Source organism: Mastigoproctus giganteus, chromosome 6, assembly GCF_048544385.1.
Source record: "Mastigoproctus giganteus isolate SK-2022 chromosome 6, ASM4854438v1, whole genome shotgun sequence".
Lineage (NCBI taxonomy): Eukaryota > Metazoa > Arthropoda > Arachnida > Uropygi > Thelyphonidae > Mastigoproctus > Mastigoproctus giganteus.
This window is the reverse complement of record NC_143580.1, coordinates 82946369-82971506: the sequence shown is the minus strand read 5'-3', so window position 1 is coordinate 82971506 and position 25138 is coordinate 82946369. Positions and strand designations below refer to the sequence as shown.

Genomic DNA, 25138 nt, shown 5'->3' with positions numbered 1-25138 from the left:
ACAGTTTGGGGAAATTCAAAAGTCATCTGGATAGTACCTTCGGGTGAGGGATATGCATAGGATGATAGGTTTAATTTCCTTTTCTTTTATTAATTATTAGTTTTGTTTTTTTTATCATTGTTTAATTCAGGTTTTTTTTTTTTGGCTGGTGCAGCATAAGCCATAGGCTTTCTTGCACATGCGGCCATTACTAATACTAATAGATAATATTGTGAGGTTTCTACTAAAAGATTGCCTGACTGTAACCATTTCATCATTTTTGATGAGCTGACCAAGGATAGTCTTTTGAACTAAAATGAGGATAATTTCTCAACAGGCTGATTCATTAATGACTGCATCACCAAGAATGAAGGTACAAGTTGAGAGGAGCTGTTTACTTTACTTTACATTTAACCCAATGGAGTCACTTGCTCCATGGTCAGACTAATCCATTTTTGACTCTAATCTTGAGTGAAGTGTCTTTTCACTCAGGTCTGGTCCCACCATGGGGAGGCAGGAGTAATGAAGTCAAGTGGGTAATTCAGGTTGGTAAACAAAATAAAAACAACAGAGGAGACTTTCCTTTCTAGGAACTTCTTTCTTATCCTTTGAGAAAGAACACAGTATCTAGATTACAGAAATGAAATAAGACCTTTACAACTCAGAAAAAGTAAACCTTTATTCACCAGAATACTCAGAGGAAAGCTGCAGCGAAAACCCTTGGTCTTGAGGTTTGTTTGGCACCCAGAACCAACAAATATAGTGAAAAGTCATTTTGTATTATTTTACAGTTTTATAAAGAAATATTTCCTAAATCTTCAAAGTTTGTAAAATTTTTAACTAATACAAAAGCAGTAAATTGCAGCTATCCTGCATTAAGGCAATTTCCTTCTAATTCATTTAGATGACTAGGTAGGTTATTTGGAGCTATGCTATACTTCAAAAAGTCTTGAAACAGTTGGGTTATCTTCTTAGGAAAAATCCTGTTGAAAGACAAAAGCAAATAGAGTACATTAAACTAACAGCTATTATTTATTATCACTAACATGTAAGTTTTTTCATTAACTATGGCCAAAAATTTGGTATTTTTTATTGCTTAATTCTTTTTGGTATATGTTTAAAAATTGAAATTTATCATCATTTATTAAAAAAAAAAAAAAATTCAAGTAGGCATAGTATACATTTATTAGTATTGTGGCAATATGATGCAAGAAAGCAAAAGCAAGCTTGTACAGCATCAGCCAAAAAATCATAAATAAATAAACCGCACTGCCCACATCACATATCCATTCCCTCTAATAGTTTGCCTAGTTCCTCCTTAAATTTATTCAAACTACCCACTTCCACAATACCAAATAAAAGTTTGTTCCAACAATTAAATACCCACTGGCTGAAGACAAATTTACACACATCGATCCTGCAACCATCCTTCCTCATTTTAAATTAACGATTCCTCACGTGTGTAGCCTGAGCAAGAGAAAGGATACCATCAACATTAATTACTCAATCCATTCACAGCATAAAACACCTCAATCAGATCTTCTTGTAGGTACCTAGTCTCCAGACATTGAAGTTTGTAGAACTGAAACCTTTCTTTGTAAGAGCACCATTAGTGAGTTCCCCTCACTAATCTCATTGCTCTTCTCTGTACCCATACCAATAGATCCACACCATTCTTAAAATGAGGTTTCCAGATCAGTATGCAGAACTCAAGATGTGGCCTAATCATTGTCTTATACAATGGGATCACCTCCTTATCCCTGCTGGCAAAAATTCCTGTATATCACTGACAAAAACCCCCATCAGCTGTTATGGAAGCCTGTCTTCACTGCTCAAAGAAATTCGTAACTGACTGCTCAATTATCCCCAGGTCTTTTTCGTTCTAAACTACCCTAAGAAAATTATAGCAAACTAGTACAATGCAGAGGTTGGTTGGTTGGTTGGGTTTTATTGGTGCATTAGCAACTAAGGCTATAATGCACCAACAATGCAGAGAGGTCCTCCACAAAGGGGACCCTTAAATACCCCTGACATTCTTATATTAAACCAATAAAATTAATAACAGAGGTCCTAAATTCCTGGCTGGCCCCAGTGAAGAACTCAATTTTGCACCGGGGATCAAAAAAAAATTTGATATGCCACTGGCTCAAATTGACCCAATATTAGCTATAATAATATGTTACACTTCTCTGTATTTTGCTTCACCGTATTTAATGTACAAAGGCAATTTGAGTACACATTTTATTTTAAATGACAAAGGGACAAGTGAATCTGGAGACCTACAGTAGGTATTTAAGCTTCATTAAAAAAATCTTCCTACATCCTCATCAAGTTTGCATAATGTACAATTATCCAACCTTACCAGAAACAGCAGTCTTGTTCACCAGCTTCCAGTAAAGAAACAAAATGTATATCATAAGTTAAAGGTCAGGCAAAATTTGGTTTAATTAAATTGATTAGCTATTTTGACAGTTACTTATGAGTTGAATGTAGGATATAATTTTCACGTTGTTTATTTAAATTCTAGCAAAGTATTTGACTGCTCATTCAGGATGACTTGGGCTTCAAAGGATGGTTAGAAAAGTGGCAGTTGTTTTAATAATGCAGAGTACAAGGCCTCACATTAGGGAGATAAAAACCTCAAAATAACTTATACACCTTGGGGAGTTGAATTAAATACATTAGAAAAAGAAAGTGATTTGGAGGTTATTACATTTACTTGTCTGGATTACACAGAGTAGTGCAGACAGGTAAATCATAAATGTAAAGAAATGTAAAATTTCTTCACTATTAAAAATGCACCAAACAAAAAGCTATAATGTCACCTTGAGAGCATCACAACCACAGCAGCCCGACCAGGAATTATTACTTGTTCCTCATTCTTCAAAATTGAATTTATCACTGCCTTTGCTGCTTCATCAGCCTTCAAGATTGGAAATATTTGAGGAAACCTAAAACAGGATAAAATACTATATAAGAATACAAACATTAACTGAAAAAAAAAAAAAAAAAAAAAAAAAAAATTGCATCCAATTATTTGTACCTTGTCATATATAGAGGGCTTGGTGTCAGACAACGTTAACTACAAAATTGCATTTTTGTTTTGGGACAACTTTAGTTTGAGACAATATCATGTCGTAGAAATATATTTCTTTGGTAGTTTATAAGTTAGCTTGGGCTATAAGCACATTTCTGGTAAACCCAGAAAATGTCAAATGACTTTTTCTTGGTTAATTACAAAAATGTTTACTACAAAATGATTTTGTAGTTAAAGTTGATTGACACTAAACCCTCGTTATGTGGCTAGTATCTAACTACTGTATATCAAAAATTTAATTTGGTGTTAAATAAAGCTGCTAAGAAATTATACTTGAAATATGCATGGAGAACCAAAATTTTACAGTTGCTTTTACTGAGTTTTAAGTTTGATTTATAATTTTGACTTCTATTAAGTTTTAAATTTGCTTTTAGATTAAAGATTTTCTAAAAAATCTTTATTATTAGCCATATAGTGCAAGGAAGCCTGAGGCTTATGCTCCACCAGCCAAAAAAAAAATTTCTGAATTACCCTGAGAGAGAGAGAGAAAACAAGAGTCAGAGGTAGAAGGGAATCACCAAGAAAGAGAAGGATGATATCCTCAGGACCCTGGGTGTGCTATGGTTGGAAACCCAGGATCCTGAGTTGGATATCACCTTTCTTAAATCAATACTGGTCATTTTCTAAATATGGTGCAGCTTATTAGTTTAGAGTACTGACCTTTAAACAGTAATACTGATGAAAGATGATTAGAAAGAAATGTTAAAATAATGAAGGAAATAAATCACAAGAAATAAAATATCCCCCAAAAAAAAAAAAAACATGCACATAATTCTAGTTTGCTGAAAATAAAAATCAAATGACATGAAAAACATTGAGAACTGTAATAAGATGTTTTTGGAGAGTCCATCTTCTGTGAATATTATTATTATTGTTGTTGCTCTTATATTTTTCCCTCATGGGTTTTCTGGACATTGCTAGCGTTGGGCACCGCTATGTCAGTCAGTTAAGTAGCCTTTTACATCTTGTCCACAAGGGTTATGTCCAGTCTGTTGTGCGGGATGGACTTATCCGTTATTATGGTGCGGTCCCACTACACCTTGTGGGTTTGGGTCTCTAGTACTGCCTGAGGTTAGTACTTGTAGTATGGTACACTTTCTTTGGTCAACTGGTATTTCCTCGCTAGCTTCTGATGTATTATTCTGGCTACCTGATTGTGTCTGTGAGTGTACTCAGTCTGGGTGATCACCTTGCACTCCGCAGTGATGTGTTGGATCGTTTCTGAGGCCAGGTGGCATCGTCGACATGTGTCATCTGATATTCCAGGCTACTTTGCGATGTATTTTCTATAGTTTCTGGTGTTTGTTACCTGGTCTTGGATGGCCAGCATGAATCCTTCAGTCTCGGGAAAGAGCGTCCCACTTGTGAGCCATGCATTGCATTGGAAGCAATGTTATCTGGAGTGTCTACTTTGCTCACCTTTCTAACTTCATTTCTTGTACTGTCTGGGTGGGAGGGGTTTCCTCGGTTAGGTTGAGTGGGGTATACCACTTATCTATCTTCCTTATGGCTTGGTGGAGTGGTGCTGTGTTGTTCTCGAAGTAATCCTTCAGGTTAACTATCGCTGTTTTCTGTTGTTCTACTAGGTCTATCATGCCCCTTCCTCCCTCTTTCCGAGGTATTGTTATTTTCTCCACGGCTGACTTCGGGTGGTGTTGGCAACTCTTGGTCATCATTGTCCTTGTCTTTCGCATGATATCTTCTAGCTCATTGTTAGTCTAATCTATGACCCCGAATGTGTATGTTAGTATTAGAGCTGCATAGGTGTTTATGGCTTTAACTGTGTTCCCTCCGTTCAATTTTGCTTTCAGCAGGCTTCTGAGTCTCTGATGATATTTTTCGGTCAGGCACTTCTTGATTTCCTTGGTTTCTAACTGCTCAGCCTGCATCATCCCAAGGTATTTGTAGGTCTCTCCTTCTGTCATAGCTTCGATCTCTTTACCAGTTAGCAGCTGGTAGTTTTGGCCAACTAATTTTCCTTGGTGCAGTGCGTGGGTCTTGCATTTTTCTAGACCAAATTCCATCCTGATGTCCTTGCTGAATTCTTCGGTGATCCGGAGTAGTTGCTTGAGTTGCTTCTCGGTTGCCGTGTAGAGCTTGAATTTATCCATATACATCAGGTGGGTGAGGGTGTACAGGATCTTTCTTCCTTCTTTGAGGTTATATCCATACTTGCTGCCGTTGAGCATGGTGCATAGCAAGTTGAGTGCTAGACAGAACCATAGTAGGCTCAGATCATCTCTCTGAAGGATTCCTCTTCTAATGGGGATTGACCTGGTTGTGATATTCTTGACCTTACTGGTGGTATTCCATTTCACCATTGTTGCTCCTAGGAAGTTTGTTACTATCAGATTGACCTTATAGATCTTCAGGGTCTCTATTAGCCAGCTATGAGGTACGGAGTTGAAGGCCTTGCGGTAATCAATATAGGCCGTGTATAGGTTGCGGTGCTTATTGAAGGCTTGCTCCATAACTGCAGCATCTACGGTTAATTGCTCCTTGCATTCTTTGCTCCTCCGCTTGCATCCTTTCTGCTGTTCAGCCATTATGTTCTGACTCTCTAAGTGGTCTGATATCTTCTTAGTTATGCAGCTGGTCAGGATCTTATACATTGTTGTGAGGCAGGTGATTGGCCTGTATTTCGCCGGGTTTCTTGTATCTTCATCTTTAGGCTTCAGATATGTGACTCCTTCAGTGAGAAACTTCAGGATTGTCTACGGGTGCCTTATCATTCGAGTGGACTGTTCTGATAGGTGCTTGTGTGTGCAGGCGAGATTCTTGTACCAATAGTTGTGGATGTTATCAATTCCCGGGGTTTGCCAGTTGTGGGTGTTCCTGATCGACTGTTTTACTTCTTCTTCTCGAATCTCCCACTCTCTCATCTGTTGTATGTCCTTCGTTTTCTTCCGTTCTGCTTCTATCCAGGGTGCTCTGCTGTTATGTCTTACTTCACTGCTCTGCTCCAGATATTTCCCCAGAATTCTTCGATCGTCTTCTTCTTCTCGGGTGGTCCGTTTCCTGCTTTCTCATCTTCACCCAGTTTCATGTAGAAGGCCCTTTGGTCCTCATCGAAAATTTGATTGTTTTTAGTCTCTTACTGAGTGCAAGGAGGTTCTGCTTCAGTGTGTCCAAGTATTCTCCTATTTTGTGATTTCTGGTCTCACGTTTGCTGTGGACGCTGTCTCTTTTGAGGATGCTCTTCACCTTTCCAATCAATTTTTACTTCTATTACCCTGTTGGTATTGGGTCAACTGACCTATCTCGATTCTTAATTCTTCTATCTTCTGCTGAAGTCTTCTTTCCCAAGCTGGCGGTTCCTTCTGTTTTTGGTTCTTCTACTGCTGGTCTCTCGTTTCTTTTCCATTAATCCTAGTGGCTGCTATGGCAGCACAGTATATGGCTGTGTGGATAGCCTCCAGCGTTGCACCATTGTTGTCACGGTAATGTGGCATTATTTGCTTTTTGAGGTGGTCTGTTACTCTCCACAGGTTTTTATTTGGCCTCTGCTTAGGTATCATGTGGGTTCTTGTGGGGTCCATTCCTTCAAATTCTGTTAGGGCCTTCTTCCATTCATCTTCTATTCTGGATAGCATGACTTCATCTCTTTCCACTTCAGCTACTCTGGGTTGTATTTCTTCTTGTTGTTCCTCCTCTGGTTCCATGGTATGCTCTTCCTCCTTTGGTTCCATATTTACCATATTCTTTGTGCTTTGTAGCAGATCAATGACATCCTGCTTGATTCTTTCCAAGATGGCAGGAGCTATTAAGTTCTTCGAGACAATGGTCCTTCTTTGGTCTGCTAATCGTTCAGCGACCTGAATATCCGGGTATCGTTCCAACCACTTGGTATGTAGTCGGAATCTATATATTGTCATATCGGTCTTTAGCCTGGTAATTTCATAGTATGCTCGCATGATGTATGTATGTATGTATTCATTTCAATGCTCCACTTGATGTCTTGGCGTTTTCTTCTTTCCTAGGTTTTTACTAGCGCAGTTGTGCAGGAAACACTTCCAGTTGGTGGGGCTGGATGGCCTTGCCCTTCTCTTGTGGTAGCCTTACCGGGGGACAATGGCACTTGCTCCACTGTCTTGCTCAGGAGACAGTCTCCAACTTTTCGAGCTGACCCCTCTGCTTAAGGTCTGAACGCGAGTGACTTTATCCTGTGCCACAATCGATGCAGTATGAATAATATTTATCTGCAAAATCATCCATCTATGGAGGTGTACTTGTTTAGCTTCGGCTTATGTCCAGTGGTTTATTTATTTATTTAGTTCTCACGAGTGACACCAGATGGCGCCACCATCTACCCCAGCCATCACTCCAACCTTTGGGGAAGGTAAGTCCAATGGGTAACTCTCGCAATGGTTTTTTTTTTTTTTTAAATCATTTAATATTAGTATTATATCGGTCTCCCAGCGTAATAGAGCCGCGTTCACTTCCACCAATGTGGGATTCGAACCTGGGTCCATCAGGCTGGTAGTCCAGTGTCTTAACCAATGGGCCATCGCACCCATTAATTATTATTATTAGCCATATGCGGCAAGGAAGCCTGAGACTTGTGCTGCACCAGCCAAAAAAAAATGAGAGAGAGAGAGAGAGAGAGAGAGAGAGAGAGAGAGAGAGAGAGAGAGAGAGAGAGAGAGAGAGAAACAAGAGTCAGAAGTAGAAGGGAAGCACCAAGAAAGAGAAGAATGATGATATCCAGCTCAGGACCCTGGGTGTGCGAAGCCCATACTCATCAGATGTGAGCCCCTGGAGTAAATATATGAATTTAAAAGGATGACTTTATAACACTGGTCATATATCAGTTTGAGTGATGTGATGTGATACTCTGTGACCATTCACTCACATAAGGAAAGACATAGTCAAGATGTCCTTAAAACTTCTACTGGAAGGCAATCATTAAGTAAAGTGTAAAGTTTTTATTATTATTATTAGCCATATGGTGCAAGGAAGCCTAAGGCTTCCTTGCACCATATGGCTAATAATAATAATAAAAGTAATAATAATAATAATAATAATAATAATAATAATAATAATTAAAGTAATAATAATACTAATAATAATAATAATAATAATATGGCAGGAATGAAGATCGCTTTGTAAAATAGTGACAGGGTGCGCTTTTTCAAACCCCAGTAATGTTGGGTCACCCTTGCCACCAGAGCAGTATAGTTGGTTATTCTCTTCTGAGCATGAATTAGGTGGGGAAGGAAGGATAGGTTTGTGTCTATTATGACTCCAAGATACTTGATTTGGCTTAGTAGTTTTATAGTTGTGCCATGGATTCTAATTTGCAGGGGTCTGGTTGGAGCAAACGATCTCTTCAGCAGAACGGAGCAGGTCTTTGCCAGTGAGATGTACCATTGATTGTGGTATTCCCAGGCTTATGGTTATAGGGTTGTTATGGCTTGTTGGCATGGGTTTCCAGGAGTCTTCTCCCAGCATCAGAATGAGGTAGTCTGCATAGGCCTGCAAGTGTACTTCTCTCAAGTCAATGTTCAGAAATTCGTCAAACACATAGTTCTAGAGCAGGGCCCTAAGACAGAGAGCCCTGTGGACAGCCTTGGTGAACTGGCCTCGATACTTGGCAAAAGGGGGGGGGGTTACAATGATATTCCTGTCAGCAAGGTAGCTGTTAATGCATCTCTAGAGTTGCGTGGTAGTTTGGCTCGCCAGAGTCAGAAATTGATATTTTGCAAAGACTAGTGTTTCTGCTTCACAGTCTGGGAAATGGTTGTGCAAATTGCTGTGGAAAAGCTCTTCTTCGAGTTTGTCTGGTGTGAGTTCTCTGTCAACATCATAAATGATGATCAAGGGTGCTCTCTTTCTGGGTGTCTCAGCTACCAGTCATAGTGATTTGATTCTCATATTAGTCAGTATGTGGGCTGCGTCCTCCTTGGTTTCTGTTTTGATTATTATGCTGGTATTTCTGGCAATCTTTCCTAATCAATTTGATTTTGGTTGTTTTAATATCTCCACTCAAGTTGGTTATAACTGCAGTCTTAATTTCTTCAGTTGTCTTTGGAGCATCCTCTGTGGCATGTTTCAGCACCACAAGGTTAGGTTTTGGAAGGAACACCTTTGTATTCTGCAGTGGTTGTTTTGAGGTGGATGTAGAGTTTTGTGCCGGATTTCTCAGCGCATCAGTGTAGATAGGGGTACGCTGTAGCATTTGGTTTCCTCTACAAACAAGATATGCCTCTAATCTTGCTGCATTTTTCTCTGCTTCAAGATGTACATTCAATAAAGTTTAGTCCAAAGGCCTAATATCTCTCCACACAGTGCAGTGGAAATTTGGCTGCTGGACTCTCATTAGGTTTTCTAGTTGGCTCCGAAGGGTCAGGACTTGAAGCACTGGGCCATCTGGGAGGGTTGGATCAATATTTTTCGCAAACTCTATATGCTGTCTTCTTTTGGTTCTCTTTGTGACCTTGTTTTTCTTTTCGACTTGATACCCTCTCCTTGGTCAGTAATAGCTTCAGCATGGCTTTGTTTATCAATCTGGCTGAAATACACATGGCTGTCACTGACATGCTGCTTTCTACTATGCTGCATAGTGTTTTCGTTCCTAATTCCCTTCAAACATGGCAACAAGATACTTACTTCAGTGTCATTTCCTATTGGTTTTGGTTTTTTTTTTTTTTTAGGAGCATTAGCAACTAAGGCCATATTGCTCCGGGATATGCAGTGGTCATTCCCTGACCTTTCCGCATCCTCCGTATTTGGTGGTGACGGGCTCGAACCCCGGTCTAATCAAGAAACGTGTGTACGCACTGCTGCTCCTTCCCACCTGGCTACGGAGGCGCCGTCATTTCCTATCTCAATTTTCACTGAAGAAATTTTATTTTCCTCAGTCAAATCCATATCACACTGAACATTTCTCTTAACTTAATTCCTTATCCCAATCATTCTCAGGAGTACTGATCTTAACTTTTCTCCTATTGCTTCTTCTTAAAACAGGAGACCTACTGCATGTTGAACACAATGATCCAACTGAACTTTCTTCCTGGCAAAAGTGCAGTACCCTTGTCATCCCTATCATTCTGACTATCCAATTCTGCCAATGTGAGAGTGTTAACCTGAGAGAACCTCCTCCCATCACATCGTTTTCTCACCCGCACCTCCAGAGACAGATGCCTCAGATGATTTTCTGCTTACACCCTTTGACAGTTTTCCTTGTGATATATTTTGATCCAGCTTGCGTGAAGAATTCCAATTCTTCCTCAATTTATGCATAAAATTTGCTCACTTAGTGGTCTCTCTACCAACATGTCTCTCAACTGATGATGTTACTAACAACAAATTCTAAGTGGAAAGCATTCAAGGAATTAATTGTGGAAGCTAATAAAAGTTTCATACCTATCAAGAAATATTGTTCACGGTTTAGGCCTAAATGGTTGTCAAACGAACTAACGAGACTCGTGGCAAAGAATAAAAATGCATGGGATGCATATAAATTATCAGGCGCCACAGAAGCCTATGGCAGATATAAGCTAGTCTGTAATCAAGTCACAAAGAAGGTTAGGCAGGCGAAGGCAGATTACGAGAAATCTTTGGCAAAGGATGCTAAGAAAAACAGCAAGGATTTCTTTACTTATATAAACTCTAAAGGGAAGGGGATGAATCTGATTGGTTCACTTGATATCGATGGTTCGACTGTTGATGATACTGCTCAGATAGCAAACCAACTGAACGAGTATTTTGCATCTACATTCATACACAAGGAGTTATTAAGGTTTGAAAATGCCAGAAGGTTATCAAATTGTAGCAGCGTGCTTAATGATTTTGTAATAACTGAGAACAAAGTGGAGGAGAAATTGTATAAGTTAAACATAAGAAAGGCACCTGGGATGGATGGATCTATCCAGTTATATTAAAGGAGGTGGCAAAGGAAGTAAGCAAACCTCCCAAGCACTTCCTAATTCATTTCACAAATATACGTGGTCTCAATTCTAATCCCAACGATGTCCATTTCCACTTGCAGTCTGCCAAACCCCATGTACTTTTTCTGACAGAATCTCAATTATCAGTTGATTCAACTACTGCTCATCTCAAATGCCCAAATTATTCGCTGTATGATTCCTTTCACCTCAAAGGTGGTACTTGTGCATACAGCTAGGCCTCACATAATGCGAGTTTGATTAACGCGATATTCAGTTAACGCTATTTGAAAAATGATACCACTTTTCACTTTACACAATGCAAATTTCCAGTTAACGTGATTTTTTTTTTTTTTTTTTTTTTTTATACGATAGTTGAAAAAGATTTGAATCGTGCGTTAAGCTTACCGCGAGTCGTACGGTCAATAAACAAACGTTTGCCTGCTGCCTGCCTCGGTGTGTTCCATCAACCATCAGAAGAAGACGTGGTTGTCTCCTGCTAATAAAGTCAATGCAGAGTTGCATTTAAAAATTCAAAATTTTAAATGAGCCAGATGAAAATGTTACCGCAAAGGAGATAACGGTAAAAGAATTAGATGAAAAATCTTTCGTATCGCATAGAACCTCAAACAAAAGGTTTGATGTTCTTTGCGATATTTATTTCGCCAGGGCCCAGAGAAGATTGTTGTCGGCTATCGGAAATTGATTAATGAAAAGAGAACGTCAACACTGTTCAATAGGTGGTAGATGGCTTTCATCAACCGGTGAAATACCACCGCTTTGCTTATTGGAGGCTTGAAGTGGTGAAACCCATGTTTAGTCTCTAGAGCAAAGTTTCTGGCATCCCCCTCCCCCCATACGTCTCCTTCAACCCATGCACGGTACTAAGTACTATAGGTTTTGATACCTTTCGTGTTTGGGGTTTTCATAAAAAAAAATATTTCCACAACAGTAATTTCTTCATTGTATATTTTATGTCAGAGGTTCCCAAAGTTTCTCGGTTCACGACGCCTTTAATGTCTCAGTAATTTTTTCAAGGTGCACCCAGAACAAAAGAAATACCTAACAGTTTTGTTTAGTAGTTAGGTCCAAACAACTTTATAAGAAATGCTGAAACTGTGAACTACCTCGAGCTAGTAGTTCGCGCGGTGTCCGACAGATGTCGAGTATCGCTGTGTTTCCCCGAAAATTTTAAATATTCCGCGGAGCAGAGTTTAAGAACCCCTGTTTTATGCAATAAACATTTAATTCCATAATTATTTTCATTATCTTTTACATTATATACAGTTAAAAAGTTATTTTTAAGATTCTTTATGGACATTCCAGAAGGTCAAGGACCAATTATAATTTTTCCTATTGGTTATGATATTCGATTAACACATTTCCGTTTTGCGCAATGCGCTCGCGGGACGAATTAATCGAGGCCCGCCTGTATGTCCGTTCTGATATTACTTTTCTTCCAAACAGCTGCTCACTCTGTATAAATCGCAAATCCGCCCTGCCATGGAATATTGTTCCCACATCTAGGGTGGCGCCCCAAAACCTCTCTCAGGCTTCTTGATTCCATTCAGAAGAGGGCAGTTAGGTTAATTAATGATTCATCTCTAACAGAGTCTCTCCACTCGCTGTCTCATAGACGTACTGTTTCTGCTGCATGCCTCTTCTACAGATACCTCTATGGGCACTGTTCTTCTGAATTGGCTTCTATAATTCCTGCTCTCTCTTTCAAACCAATCTGAACACGTGCCGCAACCAGCCAACATCCATTTACTGTCCAACTTCAAACTCACAGAACCAATTTTTCATCTCCTCGTTTATTCATTCAACTGCCGTTTTCTGGAACAACCTTCCTTCATACGTATTTCGTGAAAATTACAGTCTACAGAAGTTCAAGTACAATGTCAACAGATATCTTCTTTCGTCTTCTCAACCTCCAACCCAAGCACGGTACTAAGTACTATAGGCTCTAATACCTCTCGTGTTTAGGGTTTACATAAAAAAAAAAAAAAAAAAATCCCTTAGCTATAATTATGAGAGCATCCTTGGATTCAGGGAAGGTCCCCACGGACAGGAGATGTGCAAATGTATCCCCAATTCACAAAGGGGGGATTGAAGAGTGACATGAGTAATTACAGACCAGTTAGTTTAACTTCTGTTCCAGGTAAAATAATGGAGTCACTGGTTAAACATGCATTGCAGGATCATCTAGACAAGACTGCAGCAATAATTCAGAGACAGCATGGGTTTGTTAAGGGAAAGTCTGGTCTGACAAATTTGATTGGCTATTATGATGTGGCTACAAAGGAACTGGATGCAAAAAATAATTTTTATATCATTTACTTGGGTTTCAGGAAAGCTTTTGCCACTGTTGCGTATGGAAGACTATTGTACAAATTGGAGCAAAATGGTATTAAGGGTAAGTTGCTACAATGGATAAAAGTATGGTTGAGTGGGAGAAGACAGAGGACAGAATCAATTGGTGCTGCTCTTTGTGGACTAATGTTATTAGTGGAGTCCCACAGGGTTTGGTGTTGGGTCCACTGTTGTTTTGTATATTTATCAATGATATTGATGAAGGTATATAAGGCTTAGTGTCAAAGTTTGCAGATGATACAAAGGTTGGAAGGGTTGTTAATGGCAACAGGATCTAAAATGGTGCTACTGCGACAGGATCTAAAAAATTTGGGCGGATGGGCTGAGAAGTGGCAACTGAAGTTTAACCTCGACAAATGCAAAGTACTGCATATGGGTAGAAGTAACCCCAGAGAAACGTACCAACTGTGTGGTACTACACTTAAACTTGTAGAAAATGAAAAAGACCCGTGAATAATTATGCAGTCAGATATGAAGTTTTCTGAGCAATACGGACAGGCTGCCAGGAACAGGTCATGGGGTTTTGTCAATGATATATAGGAATTTTGCTAGCAGGGAAAAGGAGGTGATTCTCAAGCCACACCTTGAATACTGCATACAGGTCTGGAGGCCTCATTTTAGGAAGGGTGTAGATTTGCTTGGGCGTGTACAGAGGAGGACAACAAGATTGATGAGGGGAATGAAGGGCTCTTGCCAATAGAGGCTTAAATTGCAAATTTAAGCCTCTCCAGTCTCCAGCCACTGCAATTTAAGTCTGCAAATTGTAGTGGCTGGAGACTAGGCACCTGCACGGTGATCTGATTGAGGTCTATAAAGGCTTGAATGGTTTGAGCATGCTCAATGCTGATGGTATTCTTCCTCTTGCTCAGAATAATCACCTGAGATGGCATAAATTCAAATTGAGGAAAGACAGTTGTAGGATAGATGTGTGGAAGTTTGCCTCTAGCCAGCGGGTAGTTGATTGGTGGAACAAACTTCCATCTGTCTTTGTGGAAGTTAATAGGTTAAATGAATTTAAGGAGGAACTGGACAAACATTTAGAGGGAATGGTTGTGTGAAATTTTTTTTTTTTTTTTTTTTTTTTTTTGGCTGCTGCTGCATAAGCTCACACACTTGCTTTCTTGCATCACATGCCACTACTACTACTACATTAGACTCCTTTGTTTCAAAAATTGTAAAATCAACAACATCCTCCAGTTCCACACCAGAAATTTCATCACATGTCAGACCACCCCTATGTGAATCTTACTCCATTTGACAAACTTTTTTTTTTTTTTTTTTAAACGGCTGTGTATGCCTTTACTAATTAAAACTCAAGTCTTTAAAATTCTATATTTTTCCCAAAGTTAGATATAACCAATCAGTGAGACAAACCCCTCCACCTAATTAAAGTTTCCTGCATCCGTAACTTATAAAATTTAAAAACTGCTCTTCAAACTTTCAAATACCAGCGCTATGCTAAAGCACAGGCAGCTGGAATTGACAGTTAGAACAAAGAATGCAAAACAGACTTATTTGTAAATTAAAATAAAAATATTGCCTTTTCTTATTTAGAAATAGAGAAAACTGATGAAATTAATCAGACTGTACCCGAGTTCCACAAAAGAATTAAAAAAAAAACACCTTAAAACCATATTTATAAATGCATTTAACAAGAGCACATATAACAGCGATCAACACAGCTAATGACCATTGTTGACCTTGTCAGATAAGTTGGCAAGTGGTTTTTTTTTTTTTTCTGTTGCTGTATAAGTTTGCTTTTGTGCATCATTTGCCAGTACTACTACTAATAATACTAGAAAAAAAAAAAAAAAAAAAAAATTGTCATACCTCTACAATGAAAATAAGTGATTTGGGAGGAAATAAAGGCCTGTTTTCAAAAAACACCATGAAAAGTCTCTATCACGTCTACATCAAAAGATGTACTAACATTTAATGTTAAATAAAAAGATATATACATATAATTTAAGTTTATAATACAAGCATAAAAAAAATATACTTTCTCATTTATTATTATTATTATTATTATTATTATTAGCCATATGGTGCAAGGAAGCCTGAGGCTTATGCTGCACCAGCCAAAAAAAATTCCCGAGTTACCCTGTGTGAGAGAGAGAGAGAGAGTCAGAAAAAGAAGGGAATCACCAAGAAAGAGAAGAATGATGATATCCAGCTCAGGACCCTGGGTGTGCCAAGCCCATACTCACCAGATATGAGCCCCTGGGGTTATATATTATTAGCATTAGCAGAGGCATTTGATGCAAGAAAGCAAGCTTATGCAGCATCAGCCAAAAAAAAAAAAAAAAAGTAACATAAATAAATAAAAATAACCACTTCCACTTCACCCCTCTGTTCGTTCGAAATACCTGTCCAGCTGAGCCTTAAACTTATTTAAGCTATCAACTTCCACGACAAGGGATGGAAGTCTGTTCCACCTACCAACCACCCGCTGGCTAAAGGCAAATTTCCGCACATCTATCCTACATCTGTCTTTCCTCAATTTAAATTTATGCCCTCTCAGGTGATTATTCTGAGCAAGAGGAAGAATCCCATCAGCATTGAGCATGCTCAAACCATTCAAGGCTTTGTACACCTCTATCAGATCACCTCGCTGGTGCCTAGTTTCCAGACACTGTAATTCGCAAAACTTAAGCCTTTCTTCGTAAAAAAAAATTATACTCTTTAATTTCAGAAAAAATATCATAAATCATTGCAAAATAATTATAACAGAATTATAGCAGAATAACGGCACCTTTGGAGATTTAAGGTGCTGTTATTTCAATTATTCCGTTATCTAGAAAGTTTTATTTTTAATATATTTAATGCAGAAATAATGAGGCTAAATAAGAAATAGAGAGATTAAGAATGCAATTTTATTAACTACACATAAAAACAAACATTTTGACGATCCAATGTTATATTCTGAAATTAATACACTCCTGCTTATGTACTGTTCTATTTTCTTTATGATATCATGTTTAGTTTGCACGGTAGCACAGTGATATTGTCACCGTCCTCTCCACACCGGGTGGAAAAGGCTCAGGTTTGAATCCCATCCATGACACGAGTAAATTTGATGGGTTTTTTTTTCTCTCTGGCTGAGTTAGTTGGTCTCAGGTGTAGATTTGGAGCTCTTTGATTTCCTCTCTTTGCAACTTGACTTTCTCCAGTCCAACTTGCCTAACAGTGACGTAATTTTCCTTCTTGATTTTACTGTTCACAAATCCAGCTGGCTTTAATTTTCTAGTTCTACAGACCCAGCTCATTGAGATGCTGAGGCTTTTGCAATTACTAATCATCTCACACAGATTGTTCATTTACTTACCAGAATACCAGACAATCCTAACCATACAGCCAACATGCTTGATCTTTTTCTCACAAACAACCTTTCTAAGTACAAGGTCAAAGTGAGTTGTCCTTTAGGCACCTCAGATCACAACTTGGTGATTATCTCTTCTCCAATGGAACCTTTATTTCATGGCTATTCCCAACCTCGTGTTGTTTGGCATTACAAGAATGCAAAATGGAATGACCTGCAAGATTTCTTTTCTTCTTTTGCTTGGTCGGATTACTGTTTCAAAAGTTCTGATGTCAATGTTTGCTCAGATCGTGTCAGTGAAATTATTCTTGTAGGAAAAGAATCCTTTATTCCACACTCCACTTTAAAATCTTGTCCTTTATCTAAACCTTAGGTTTCCAATAAATGTGCTAAGGCTGTTCAAGAGAAGAATGTTGCATATCGTAATTGGCTTGTTTCCAATGTTTCATTTTCTGCCTACACCAAAGCTTGCAACAATTGTAAAGCAGTTACAAATCAGCCCAAACTACATTTTGAACAGTCTAAGTGTAAAAAACTTGTGTCTTTCCCTAATGGCAGCTGAGCATTCTGGTCTCTTACCAAAGCTATTGGCTGCAAATTTTGCCCATCTCTGCTCCCACCTCTGTCAAAACCAGATGGTTCTGTTGTCACTTCAGCCAAGGATAAAGCTGACCTGCTAGCAATCCATTTTTCTTCCAACTCATATATTAATGATCTTGATAAAACACCGCCCATCATTTCCAACATACTACGTTCAATGCCTCCTGTGGTCTTCCATCAAAAGGATGTTAGAAGGATTATGATGAAACTTGATGCTCGGAAAGTTCCAGGTCCTGATGGTATTTCTGCACTTGTTCTCAAAACCTGTGCTCCTGAACTTACTCCTGTTCTTTGCCACCTTTTTTTCACTTTCTTATTCCAAAAGGTGTTTTTCCTTCTGCTTAGAAATTTGCTCATATCCAACCAGTTCCTAAAAAGGGTAACAAATTCCTCCCATCCAATTATCGTCCCATTGCAATTATTTCTACTCTTTATAAAGTAATGGAGGATCAATTAATCGCCTACTCTTAAACTACCTAGAAACCTTCTGTCTGATCAACGATCACCAGTATGGATTCCATCGGTGTCGATCCACTGGTGATTTTCTGGCTTATGTTACGCATTTATGGACAAATGCAATGGAAAGGTTCGGTGAAACACAAGCACTCTTGTCATCTCAAAGGTTTTTGATCATGTTTGGCATAAAGGTCTTCTAAACAAGCTTCCATCTTATGGTTTGCCAACTGTTTTCATAATTGGTTATTCAAGTTTCTCTCTGATCGCTCACTGAGAGTGATGGCTCTCAGTCTTCTAACTTCTCCACTAATCCTGGTATCCCCCAAAGGTCAGTTCTTTCCCCAACTCTTTTCCTCTTGTATATTAATTACCTTCTTCCATTGACTGGAAATCCTATCTATAGTTTTGCCGATGATAGCACATTACATTCCGCTTTCCAGATTGAGAAACCTTGCCCTGCTCAATCAGCTTCAACTTCTCAAATATCTGCTATGAATTCCTTAAATGCTGATCTCCAGTGGGACAAAAATCAACTTAGTTGATTTCAATCCTTCTAAAACTCAGTCTTGTCTTATATCTCACAAAAAGGATTCTTCTGCTCCTATGCTTATCTTTGGTGACACTCCGATTTCTGAGCAAGATGATATATCTCTTTTGGGGATTACTCTGACTTCTAATCTCTCTTCGCACAAGCACATTACAAGTATTGCTTTCTCTGTATCTAAAAAAAAAACTTGGTTTTCTCTTTTGTTCTCAGTCTTAATTTTCTTCCAAACAGCTGTTCACTTTGTACAAATCGCAAATCCACCCTACCATGGAATATTATTCCGACATTTGGGGCGGTTCCCCCAAAACCCCTCTCAGGCTTCTAGATTTCAAACTCCCAGAATCATCTACCTCATTTATTCATTCAACGGCCATTTTTTTGGAACAACCTTCCTTCGTACACTCTACAGAAGTTCAAGTCTGTCAACAAATATCTTCTTTCATCTTCTTAACCTCCAACCCAAGAATGGTACTAAGTACTATAGGTTCTAATACTTCTCATGTTTTGGGTTTTCATGAAAGAAAAAAAAAAAAAAGAAAGATAGCAAGGTTTTCCCCCAGAAACTGGGGATTTTTGTCCAACAAAACATTGCAAATCGACCAGAAAAAAAACATGCAATTTACAAACACAATACACATGGGTATATGAATTAAGTTTCCGGGTGACCCTAATGTAATAGTTTGGATTAGCATTAGCAGAGGGATATGATGCAAGAAAGCAGCTTATACAGCACCAGCCAAAAAAAAAATATATATATATCTTTATGAGGTTTATTAACTTTAGGAACCATAGTGAGGGGTCTGTAATTTCAAATAAATGTAAAACAGTGGTATAACCTGTGATATCAGTACAGAATTTATTTTCAAAATGGCGAACATAAACAAATATAGTAATCACTTGACTTGCTGTTTTCTTTTTTCTGCGCTGCAAAACATCTACACTGTATGCAAACATCTGATCTCAATGTGCCATTAGCTCGAATGTTCCCTCATTTGGGGTGCCATTACTTCGACAATCTATTGCATTTCGATAATATATAATCAGCATACCTGTAATTGTCCATAAAAATGTTTGCTACTAAGGGATTTTCTCTTGTATTCCTGCTTACTCTCCCTCAAAGGAACCAGCAGTAATCCCCCATCATTACAGGATCCCAGCAACCTTGGTACCCCTTTTCCATCTAGGAAATATCTTGATGAAACTGCTCCTCTTGTTAAGAACTCGCATCTCCAAGACTTTCAGGGAAAAATTCTGAGGTGGGAATGAAGAAAATTAATTTTTAATGACATTTGACAGCCCATGTTTTTGTAGCACTCGAGTAAATTAGATACCAACATTTCATAGTTTTCTTCTTTCCTATTATCCAAAAAACAATGTACTACCACCTTCAGTGATCACCAAGCTGTAATTCAACCTCCTTTAACTGGGTTTCAAATACATAGTCTTTCAGGAGTTTTCTAATTTGGGGTCCTACAAAAATTCTTTCCTTATGTTTGGCATATATTAAATTAGGAAACACACTTCTCAAGTATTCAAATCTGTTACCTTCTTTATCTAGTCCCTTCACAAAATTTTTCATCAATTCAAGTTTGATGTGCAGGGGTGGAAGAAGAACCTTGTTTGATTTCACTAAAGAAATATATTTTACATTACATTATCTTGGCATGAACTTGTCCCACTGGTTCCAATGTTGCACAACATGATGTTCTTCTGTTGCACGGCTGTCCCACAAACACAAAAAAACAACATTTTGATTGCTGAAACCCACCCCCCCCCTGCAAGCCAACAAGCAAACCAATAACCTTAAGATCACTGCATATGCTCCAACCATAATCCTGGTATTTTATAGCATGTAGAACCTTAGACATGCTTTCATGACTATTAAGTCCAATTGAATGAAACACAAGAACTAATGGAAAAGTTCTGCTGAAGCAAAATTGCTTTTAAACTTAATTTCGAGGCATCTATGAATAAATGCCATTCATCTGACTTATGCACAACACCTAGTTTTTTCAGAAGTCCAATAATGTCTTTGCATAAACACATACTGTTCTCCATAACAAAATATTTCGAAAACTTTTCATGTCTTTTTCGAAACACTGAAATCTTTGGTCCTGCTGAGAGTATATTCCACTGCTGTAACCTAGAACCTAACAGTTCAGCTTGTTCTTTCGGCAAATTTAAGTCCTGAACCATAGTTATCCTTGAACTAAGAACCACTAGTAGAAGTCTCATTATGTTTATCACAAGAAAACAGAGGCCAGAATAAATTGCTAAAATTAAGAGAATTAGCTTATATCTATTAAAATAAATCAGTATGTCATACATTACTGGCTAGATTATGCAAAAATGGCACATCTTGGTAAAACATAACTCCCTCTATTTTTAATAACTGTGACATGATGTGAAACTATCATGGTGATTTTTGAAATCTACACGTAAAAAGTGGTTAAAAACAGTATTTAAGTTCTTGGAGGTCAAAATCGTGTTGGCTAGGTAATAATAATAACAGATATATTCTGGATATTCCACACACAAATGAGAGTAAATACTAAAAAGAATTCTACTCCTTTGCAACCAGTAATAACCATAAGGTCAGAATAATTGCTTAAATGGAACTGACATGATTTTTTTTTTCATGTTTATATAAAAGTATTATGTTAAATTTTCTGATAGTAAATTATTTTCTAATTTTTATCACTCCATTTCTGGCTTGTGACTGTAATATTAATTACAAGGGTTTTATTTCATTCAGAATTCTCAATTTACAATTTGCTTTACTTCCTATTAAATATATTTCTTAGCTTCTGTTGAGAACAAAATTAAGTTTATAACTACAGAGAATTGCATTTTGAAATTTATCTGACCTAAGACGTGCTCCACAAACTGATCTGCAACATGTCAGATACTTGTGGATCACAAAACACAATGAGGATATTTTTTAAATTATTTACAATTACAATGCAGAAAAATATGTAATTCACAGAAATACCTTGTTATGGGCTTGTGTGCAAGTCCAGTATTTATAGTCAATGGGCAAGCAACAGTTAAGTGAATGCAGTCATTTTTCTGAAGGAAAACTAATTCTTCTGATAAAGCTGACATCATACCCATAATTGCAAATTTTGAAGCACTACAAAAGGGGAAAAAGTTTGAGTTAATTTTAAATTTCTGATTTTTAAAAGATAATAGTTAATTCCACTAGTTATTTTACAATGTGATTTGATTAACCCTCCTTGAGTTAATCCAAAAAATTCCTTAAAAATATACATTTGAACATGTTTGTTTGAAATGAAGAAGAGGTACCAATGTATGTAGAATGAAGCCACACACACACCATAGATTCATTCTACCTACATTGGTACCTCTTCTTCGTTGACTAGATCTTTGGTGGAATCTCTTCCACTTACATTTCCAGGATTTGGTCTGAAAAAGATCCAGGTGAGAGTGCAAGTAATGGAATCTGAATGCCATTCTGCATCCTGTTTATCCATAATTTTCATCTAGTCCTTTGTAATTTTCACTCTTAAATGTTATCAAGAAAGCAATTCATTACAAGGCAAATGTCTGCCATGTATTTTGCTTAGCACCAATCATTTTATATTCTGGTTCTTGTGAAACCAAGATCTGCTTAACCCATAGACCAATAAATATGCCACCTTTCACTTTTGAATCAGAAAATTTTGGAAATGTAAATTATATGCTCGAAAGGGTCACACCTTCAGGATGTAATACTTTAACAGACTGACTGGTCGCAGCTTGATATGGAGTGATGGAAGCACGCTGTTTCTTGGTGTCAAGTGATTGTTTACGACATTGTCTACAAAGAGAATGATCTGCAATTCTGCTGACCATTCTCTTCTTGTGTATTACTAATCTACTACACCGATGTCATAGAGGTGGAGTAAACAAGGGAACTTAAAGAAGCCACCTTGCAAATACAGAAGAAACACCAGCATCTTGAAATTTCCAAGATATTCTGTTTATACTGATCCTACTTGCCCTCCTTGGCACTCCAGTCAGCATGATATATCACAATCTACTATTTGTTTGAAGAGGTCTGGGTTCAGTGTTGAATCCAGGGGTGTGACCGGGGGCGAGTTTCACGCACGGGGGAATAAAATTCCCCCTCGGCTGAAAACAGTAAATTTTATTTTAATATTTGCTCAAAGACCTGAGACCTTGAAATTTTCCCCACATTTTTTGTTTAATTTTAATTGAAATTTTCTTCTTACTGTGCTGTTTAGGGGCCATATTATCAGTTTACATAATGTTGTAATTATAAAACACGAAATCAATAAATTTGTGTCAAATAAATACAACATAAAAATTCACATCAACTCATTAGGTGATACACAGCAAAAATAAATTGCGAAAATTCAAAAGACATGAAAATTTCAAAATAATTAAATGGCCAATATTTCTAGCTGCACAAATCGTAACTAAAAGCCATTATTTAAAGTGTCAGCATTTTTGTTTTATGGTTTTTGGGTTCCCTTTATTTTCACACAAACCATCAATTTAAAGTGTTCCAAACAAATTAACATTAGCAAAGGCACATGATGCAAGAAAGCAAGCTTATATAGCATCAGCCAAAAAAAAAAAAATACCCCTTATTTCACCCATCCACTCGCTCCAAATGTTTGTCTAGTTCTGCCTTGAATCTATTTAAGCTAACAACTTCTACAACAACAGATGGAAGTTTGTTCCAGCAGTCAACCACCTGCTGGCTAAAGGCAAACTTTAGCACATCCATCCTACAACTGTCCTTCCTCAATATGAATTTATGCGCTCTCAGACAATTATTCTGAGCAAGAGGAAGAATCCATTCATGGTCTACTTGCGACTAATTGTTTGTTTGTATATTGTAAAAGACAATGCCTAGATCACAGGCCGTGAATAGGTTCACCTGAATTGGTTCCTCAGTGATGTTCCTCATTGGTTTCTCAGAATATTGTAATTAGAGTGTCTCGTGGCTTTCAGGGGAAGGGCTAAATGATGTCTAGGCAGAGAGAGGAGTCTACTGCAGCCACTATTTCAATCATCAGCAGTTTCACTTTCCGTTTATTTGTTTTTTTTTTCATAGCAAGATTCTACTTGTAAGTCATTTTCCTTTGTATACTGCAAACAAGACGGTTTGGTCGCAGCCGATAAACAATACATTTTATAATCTTTTTATTATATATGTATCTGTACTGTAATATTGCAAAGTTGCATGGAGCTTAGAAAGCCTGAATGAGTTATTGGAAGAATTAATAAATTAAATGATTGATACACATGCAAAGGAAAAGCAAAGAATAATACCATTATTATAAATACATACTTGCATGTTTGATTATACTTTGTATGATTTTTTGAATTTTAATTGGCGATTTTCATGTTATTAAATTGTGATTATTGCCAGTAATGTGGTTTTTGTGAACTGACTATTAGTATTTACATGTTAAATATTTCCTTTTGTTTCTTATTTTGTTTTCTCACATTCTCTTATTATAACATTCATAAATATACATATAAATAAATTTTCTGTTTATACTCCGGGACGACCAAACGATCAGAGGAGTTCACACGATAGACAGAATATAAGAAACAGCACCGTATGCAGTAGTCACGGGCTTGAACCCTGGTCACTGAAGATATGTTTTAAATATTAAATAATAAATATACATATATACTACATGTACTCCAGCAGTTTATATTCTTCCCCCCCCAATGCATGTACCCCCAAACACTTGGGGTACATGCCAGTACCCCAAGTGTTTGGGGTACCGGCACCAAACCCGGTGCAAACACTTTGGATTCAACGGATTATACTGGCATTCTCATACCCCCAAAAGGGAGAATGAGAATGTCAGTATAATGACCTTTTGTTATATCAAAAGGTCATTATACTGACAGTTAATAGAAATCAACTGCTGAAGTCAAAATTGCTCCGGGGATATGTGGTGGTCATTCCCTGACGTTTCTGCATCCTCCATATTTGTGGTCACGGGCTCGAACCCCAGTTTAATCAAGAAGCGTGTGCTACGCACTGCTGCTCCTGCCCACCTGGCTACAGAGGTGCCGAAAAGAATGTATTTCTACTAATACAATATAGTATAATCTAATTCAGAACATATATTTCAGTATTAAGCAAGCAAATGGAGATTGTACATTTTGCATTGTTTGCATAATGCAGTAAGATCAATTTGTAAATTATATATGTACATTAATTATTGTTATACAGTAGTAGATATGTACACTACCTATGTACATGTGTATCAAGGCCTAATCATAGAAACGGGGTCCAAATTTTAAATAATTTTCCAACTATTGTTTTGATGAGAGAACATGGTTTAAAAGTGCACATTTTTAGCTTATTTCAGAACAATTTAGAAGGCACATGAGAACAGTTAATTCACTTTTACAGTTATTATTATTATTATTATTAATAGCCATATAGTGCAAGGAAGCCTAAGGCTTATGCTGCATCAGCCAAAAAAAAATTTCCAAGTTATCCTGAGGGAGGGGGAGAGAGAGAGAGAGAGAGAGAGAGAGAGAGAGAGAGAGAGAGAGAGAGAGAGAGAGAGAGAGAGAGAGAGAAGAATGATGATGATATCCAGCTCAGGACCCTGGGGTGTGCCAAGCTCATACTCACCAGATGTGAGCCCCTGAGTTAGGCTGTGCTTGAAAAAAAAAAATGACGTACAAGTTCTAATATCCTTGTTCAGCATCCTTCAACAAAATGCTTTGCTCAAGCACAGTAGGTTTTTTTTTTTTTTTTTTTTTAAATCACAACTTTCAGGTTTCATTATCCACAATGAGTTCCTCCTCATTCATGCATATACTGAAACATGCAATGTCTGCATCCACTTTTGCATAGTCTTAAAAACAAGTTTTCC

General features: G+C 37.7%; 1 protein-coding gene across 1 annotated transcript in view; it reads right to left on the bottom strand.

Moving 5' to 3' along the window:
- Positions 1 to 844: 844 nt before the first annotated feature.
- LOC150084442 (epidermal retinol dehydrogenase 2-like) overlaps positions 845 to 25138 on the bottom strand; it is a 71152-nt gene continuing 46858 nt past the window's right edge. Inside the window, exons 4-6 of the mRNA XM_090376233.1 lie at positions 21250 to 21390; positions 2805 to 2930; positions 845 to 962 (exon numbers count right to left, since the gene is read on the bottom strand). Of these exons, the coding sequence (XP_090232359.1) occupies positions 845 to 962; positions 2805 to 2930; positions 21250 to 21390 (385 nt within the window). The remainder of the gene's footprint in view (positions 963 to 2804; positions 2931 to 21249; positions 21391 to 25138) is intronic.